Source organism: Brachycentrus maculatus, unplaced genomic scaffold (assembly GCF_059751285.1).
Source record: "Brachycentrus maculatus isolate JH-2025_06_01 unplaced genomic scaffold, ASM5975128v1 h1tg002497l, whole genome shotgun sequence".
NCBI lineage: Eukaryota > Metazoa > Arthropoda > Insecta > Trichoptera > Brachycentridae > Brachycentrus > Brachycentrus maculatus.
In genome coordinates, this window is record NW_028282975.1 from 10,001 (window position 1) to 17,575 (window position 7,575).

Below are 7,575 nucleotides of genomic sequence, written 5' to 3' on the forward strand. Positions count from 1 at the left end.
ACAACATTCAAGGAAAAGGGAGATTTGATACAATTTAGAGCACTATATTTTATTTCGAAGTTGAGATGAAGACTCTCCGATCCATAACCGGAAACACTTTGCGAGACCGAGTAAGAAATACCGACACCCGGAGCATGTGTAAGACGGAGAATATCGTGAGGTGGGTACGACAACGAAGGCGATACTGGAATGATCAAGTAAACAGAATGTCAGATGACAGACTTCCACGTATTGCCTTTCAAGGAATCCCCGAAGGATGCAGACCCCAGGCAGACCTCCAAAAGGTGGAAAGACAGCTGGGAATCAACATCCCAAGAGCTACAAGCAAAGGCACAAACAGATCCTTAGTATATAGAAAAAGAAGATATTTTATTTTTAAGGTTTTATCAAAGGTCATTAATCAACTTCTATTTTATTACTTTTTAAAAGTTGACTTATATATTGGTAAAACTTATGTTTAAATGTATTTCACTGCGTCTTATGAACCAACTTTCTTTACAATGATTCCACCCTGTTATTTCATACAGTATTTTAACCATTTTAACTCATACGTTATCAATAATGCCTTTATTTTAAGACACAAATCTTTTAGTATACTACTGAACACACGCTAAATCCTAGGCTAAAAATAAGCTAGCTAGCTTAATACCTTCCTAGTTCTTGCTTCTAGTCTTGGTATTATACATGATAAAAGTAGTGAAGGATATTGGTACCATAAACCAAGCTAGGACACAAAACGCCGAACCCTCTTCTAGTGGAACGGAAGATCTGCTGACGACAGTCAACAGTCCGGCTTCTCCTGGGGAGTTTTATGTGGTTTTCTCCCAGCAATGAGCAAATGCTGAGAAATTCCTGATTGGCCCACACTAGATTATCCCTGCTCTTCCCAACACAGATTCAAATAAAATAAAAATAAGTTAGAAGAAACAAAAATCCACTTAATGATCTATAAACCTTGTACATAATAATCAAGGTAAATAATAAATGCAATTCCCATCTAAAAAACTAAAACACTAGACCACAGCATACAATGACATAATGAATCACCCCAGTACAATAACTCAATACGCCTTGAGGACCCAGCACCCTTCGCATTTTAATATCAGAAATATATGACACAACTGCTTGATCGTTTCCTTTAACCACAAGGACAATTGTAGGATGTGACAAGAAAATTTCCCACTTTCTCCCTCCCATTTCAAGATGAGACCACCATCTCTGTAATATTGAAAGCTGTCCCACCGTATTCACAGATCTGATACAGAAGCATCTAGGCTTCCTGACAGACCTTCAATTAGACGCCTCATTGAAACCTGTCCCACCGCATTCCCAGATCTGATACAGAAGCATCTCTTTTATGGAGAGGCACAGCGAATCGAAATATAAAAGTTCTCCATATGTATAAATGATTTAAACGTATTATGATATAAATAAAAATGTAAATATATTAAATGAATAAAATAATAAAAAATAAAAAAATCTAGGTTTCCTGGCAGACCTTCTCTTGCACCACCTGTAAGGATAATTAACATTTTCACCCACACACCTCAAACAGGTCATCCAGCATCGTCACCCTTTCGAAGTTACAGAATGTTGTGGCTTTTCAGGTTGCCCATCCAACACAACCGTAGTGGACTGTCCAGCACCCTGTGACAACACTTGTACCACAGTTGCGGCTTCTGACTGCACATTCCAATGTCCCCTGAGGACTTGCTCTTGCTTGTCAGGGTACGTGCGTGAAGAAGGAATATGCATCCTAAAAGAAGAATGCCGTAAGTGTATTATGTCTACCATTTAAAAAACATAGAAAGGAGAGTGAATGCTGGGAACAAAGTGAATGGTGCACTGAAATCAGTTATAGCAAATAAAAACCTATTACCGAAAGCTAAACTGGCAGTACACAATGGAGTCCTGGTTCCGACCCTAATGTATGGAAGTGAAACATGGAGTTGGCAAAAGAAGGATGAAAGTAGACTGAATGCAGTCAAAATGCGATCTCTCGGAAGAATGTGCAACAGAACGATGTATGATAGATGTTCGAATAGTGAAATAAGGAAGGAATGCAAAGCTGAGACAAGCATTATCGATAAAATTAAGAAAGGTGTGTTGAGATGGTTTGGACATGTAGAACGAATGAGTGAACGATTAAAAATATTCCCATTGTGATTCATTTGTCTTCTTTCTCTCTTTCGATATTTTATTTTGTACAAAGTTCAAAATAATTTCATTGTAATGACCTGATGATGGAATGATTATTCCGAAACCGGCAGTCACAAATAAGTGTTTATAAAAGTGGTATTACACAAAGTGAACGCTGAATGATAAGGAGAATGTTTTATCACCGTACCACGATGTTAACAATGCTTTTAATATACAAAATATTAAAAAAAAATGATTGACTACTTTTTACTTTTACTTTTTACTTTTTTCAAAAACTTAAATAATATTAGTACTTACTTATATAATTACTCACCGAGATTTTTATGTCTATCGGTTTCGAGATGTACCCGTGTTAAACATTTTATGTAGTTTTAAGTATGTAAATGGAGCTCTGGTGGTTAAGGGTGGTATTGTTTGCAAGCTGTGGTAGTGATTGTCCTGACGAAGAGACGGGTATGTCTCGAAACCGGTAGACATAAAAATCTCAGTGAGTGGTTATATACTAATATTATTAACATTTTTGTAAAAAAAAAAATAAGTAAATGCTTTAAATATTAATAATATTGAGAAGACTAACTAACGTTTTGTTTGGTGGTTTGACTTTGTGAGGAATGAAGAGATAAGGCATAGGACGCAGCAAATCTTGGTCACAACTGTCGTCAAGAAAAGGCGATTCAGTTGGCTTGACCATGTACTCCGCATGCCTCCCGAGAGCCGCCATCAAGCTTGCCTCTTTAACAAGGCATCAGGTTCGCGCCGCCCGGGACGACCACTGCTGACAATTCGTCGGCAGTTCTCGTCGGAACTTCGGGACGCGGATCTGACTTGGGAGGATGGAAGGGAGCTGGCAGCCGACAGAAAAGCCTGGAGACAGTTTGTGGACTCTATATGCTCCACCTAGGGAGCGGATATGGTTTAATAATAATTATTGTTTTAAAATGTGTTTTTCAGCACCACTATGTAAAGGGCCGAACGAAGTGTATGTGGCGTGTAAAAATCCATGTCCCGAAACTTGCAAATCCATCACCGGAACAGAGCCAGTTCCACAATGCTCACTTCCGTTCCCATGTCCGGGTGGCTGCGACTGTGCCCAAGGGTTCGTAAGGGACAATAGTGGCACTTGCGTCAAGAAAAGTTCTTGCCGTGAGTATACAAGCACAGATCATTATGACAGATTGGCTGTTCAAACTTAAAACACAGTAAGGGATATTTTTTTTGTATAAAAAATGCCTTCCGGCATTGAAAGGGTTCGGCATCCCTGTCACTGCCAATCTAAATAAATACATATATAATAAATTTGTAAATCCACCACCAAATTTTCTAGAAGTACCCCGGTGTAGGCAGTGAAAGGAAATTAATATTTAGTTAGTTCAGTTAGTCAGTATCTTGGCTGTCCAAACTCAAAACATAGTAAGGGACTTTTTTTGTAGTACATTTTTTTTGCATTTTTGGATTAAGTAGATTCTACTTACTCCAAAAATGCAAAAAAAAACATAATACAAAAAAATGTCCCTTACTATGTTTTGAGTTTGGACAGCCAAGATACTGACTAACTGAACTAACTATTCTCAGGGTGCGGATCAAATAAATATGTGATTTTTTCACTCAATATTTATTCAATATTACCCTGGACTGGTTACCTGAAGCGGAAGGCTGATCACCTTTCCTTCATGTGTTAGCGATCAAGATAACACTGCGTTTATATGATGCGGTGCCCTATGCACCATTGGGGTGCAGATAAGGGTTTGAATGAGTGAATAAAGGATATTTTGAAACCTTACCAAATATATACACGGTGTGGCGTTTGAGCTGCCGTTAACTTTTAAAAAAAAAACAGTTTACATATTCACAAAATGTCAGGGTTGTCACAACTTGATACAGAAAACAGATTCACTCAAAAATATAGTGGAAAATAACTGTATTTATAAAATACGTTTATTCATTTAGGTATTTATTTATGTTAACTTAAATTTAAAAAGTATGAAAAGTCATTTAAAAAAAAACTGTAGTCGGTAACCTGTATCAGAGACACATATTGACTGTCAGTGAAAGCTATTAGAAAGATGACTGTAACTTTGATAATATCGGTAAATTGTTATATTTTTTCAACTTTGTAAAACCATTACCAAATTTTCTACAAGTGCCCCAGTATAGGCAGTGAAAGGGATAATTAGTTAGTTATTTCAGTTAGTCAGCTAGATCCAATTCCGATTGGACGTTGGCCTGTACACAGACGCCTCCACAACCCCGACCAGCACAGCAGACAGACACGGAACGAATAAAGACAAGATAAAACCACCACCAAATTTTCTATAAGTGCACTGTGTAGGCAGTGAAAGGGATCAGTTAGTCAGCTATTTTGTTGGATTTTTTTTTCAAAATGACTTTAATTATTGTTCTCTGGATTATTTTCACGGAATTCAGTATGTTTTAAGTTCCTTCCCATCCAACAATGCCATATTATAGTTATGTGTGTACAATGGCATACCATAGTAAACTCTTTTAAGGTTGTTTAGTTAAATTTGTAATTTTTCTATTATGCATTTATGTATTTTTTAATCAGGGTGGGTGTAAAGTTTTGACTATGAAAAGACTACCTACCAAAAGAGTTTGGCAACCACTGTTTTACACCATTAAATATTCCTTTCTCTTCCCGCTAGCTAAAACATGATCGGTTCACATTTCTAGCTTGTCCGGACCCGAATGCTGTCTTCGTGAATAATCCACCCGCATGTCCCCCGACTTGCGATTTCCCGACTGGGCGCAAGCCGTGCAACGTAGCCGGATTGTCAATGGGATGCACCTGTAAGAGTGGCTTCCTTCTAAATGCGAATGGACTTTGCACCACCAAGGATAAGTGTCGTAAGTGACAAATTATTTACTAATAGATCCTCAATGTTATGTGAAAAAAGATTAAAGGCTTCTCGACAAATCTCGACAGTAGACCTTGAGAGTACCTACTTCAACTTTCTAAAAGATAGTTCCTATCGTATAAAAAGTTGAGGTGCTATCGAAGCTTACTATAAGAGAGAAAAACTCAACTGGTTATATGGTCTATAAAAAAGATACTAATATCTTATATGCTAACTAACTAACTAACCATCACGCCGCTTCCCCGCAGGGGTAGGTAGAGAGAATCGAACGCCACACCACTCTATCTTTGCAAACATTCTTTGCCTCTTTTACATTACCCGACGATTATTACGACTCCTGACCCGGCCGCTTTCAAGTATTTGACATACCTGATTGTGCCAAGTTTTCCTCGGTCGTCCTCTGCTTCTTTTTCTAACTACATTCGCCCCATAAATTTGTTTAACCATTCTTTCTTTACTCATACGCTCCACATGTCCAAACCATCTCAACACACCTTTCTTAATTAATCTTATATGCTTATCTTTAAATATATACATATATTTTTTACGAATAATTACCCAAATATGTTAAGGATACAACAGTTTAAAACAAAAATTTTCATGAACATAGTACTAGCAATAAGTATAATATAAAATAAGCGAAATTGTTTAATGTACTAGTATAAGGGTTTGAAAATGTATGATGAGATGCCTTAATGTAGGAAGAATGAAAAGAGTCTGAAAGAATTTAAAAATAAATGTTTGGTTTACTGTTAGAAGATGTAAATATATATATGATGTAAATTAAGTGTAAATAATAGTTTGTATTAAACGTAATAAAAGCTAACTACAGAATTAAAAGTCGAATTGAGGTCTGTCAGGAAGTCTAGATGCTTCTGTATTAAATCCGGAAATACGCTTGTGAGCTTTCTATTTATCCTTGTAAAAACTTCTTTTTTACATGAATAAAACATTTTTTTGTTTGAATTAGTTTTAATAATTAAAGAAAACACTTCGTTTTTTACCACTTGAGTTTTATTATAGACTACATGTTTCAGAAGCTAAACTTCCATCATTCAGGTCTGTATAATAACTAAAATATAAAATATAAAATTGTTCTATAAATAAGGAGAGGGGAAAGTAAGGGGAAGGGGTTAGTCAAGGAACGGAGTTTGAAAACAAAGGAAAAATTTAAAGCAATGGCGAAGAATTTTGAAACAATATATTATTTAATAAATTATTATTAGAATTCAGGTTTTTTTGTTTTTTTGAATGAGTGTGTCCAAATACTTGTTCACAAGTATTTGGACACACTCCAAATGCTGTGAACATCAATAGTGTCCATTAATAAGTAATTTCTTTGACTAACCGGAATTTTTACAACATCCTTCTCTCTAAACCAAAAAAACTCTTTATTATCTCATTTTTTATGCATTAATTGAATTTTTTTTTTCATTTCAGCAAAGAAAAAAGTTACAGATGTTTATAGACCATAAACAAAAACAAAATTAAATGACTATTTCACTCAAATACATCACAATGGCAAAAGTATATAAAATCGTCTCATGAATTCACCTTATTTTTTTATTATATTGTAATTTGCTTCCAATTATGTACATTTTTAATTTTTTAATTAATATGTAACATTTATAATTGCTTTTCATTTGATAACTGTTTAATAAAAACTTTAAATCTGAATGGTTTTCTTTTTTAATATTTACTACCTTAAAACCTTGCAGCTTCATTCTTCAAGATCATTAATTTATTTATTTGTAACATTTGATTAACAATTAACCTCGTGTATATTCAAATATTATACTATACAATTCTTCTTCAAACCCTTTCCATACCCAATGGTGCATAGGGCACTACATTGTATCATCGTAAATTGCATAGTCCCGAGCTTACCGTACTAGTCCAGCGTAATATCACATAAGTATTAGAGTGAAAAATCTCATTTTCTGACTTTCACTCACATCACACAGAAAACATATTTAAAAAAAAAAAATCTATAACACTAACCATCACGCCAGTTCTCTGCAGAGGTAGGCAGAGAGAATAGAATGCCACACCAATCTTCTTTGCTAAACGGACAAACAATCTTTGACTCTTCCTCATTCATGCATCTCCTCATACATAACTGCCGATTATTTTGACTTTTGACCTGACTACTATCATGTATTTTAAATATTTGACAATGTCAAGTTTTCCTCGTTTTTAATCTGCTCCGATTTCTAACTACATTTTCCACATATTTTTTTTTTACAATACTGTCTTCACTTATTTGATTCACATGCCCAAAACCATCTCAACACACCTTTCTTAATTTTATCGATAATGCTTATCTCAGCCTTGCATTATGTATTTCCTGTCAATCACCATTCAAACATCAAACATTCATCGTCTTGCCGCACATTCATCTCAGAGATGGCATTCCGACTGAATTGTTCTTATAAAAAATAAAATTAATTTAAACTAAATGGGTTTAATTATGTTAAATCACTGTGCAAAAAGTTTGAGACAAGAAAATATTCAGTTATATTATATTATATTTATCTTTATT

General features: G+C 35.1%; 1 protein-coding gene across 1 annotated transcript in view; it reads left to right on the top strand.

The window, feature by feature from the left end:
- The window catches only part of LOC148298157 (zonadhesin-like), a 15,066-nt gene extending 8,356 nt beyond the window's left edge, over positions 1–6,710 (top strand). The window contains exons 7-10 of the mRNA XM_088277094.1: positions 1,608–1,772; positions 3,112–3,303; positions 4,849–5,022; positions 6,474–6,710. Of these exons, the coding sequence (XP_088133220.1) occupies positions 1,608–1,772; positions 3,112–3,303; positions 4,849–5,022; positions 6,474–6,508 (566 nt within the window). The 3' untranslated portion in view covers positions 6,509–6,710. The remainder of the gene's footprint in view (positions 1–1,607; positions 1,773–3,111; positions 3,304–4,848; positions 5,023–6,473) is intronic.
- Positions 6,711–7,575: the final 865 nt, after the last annotated feature.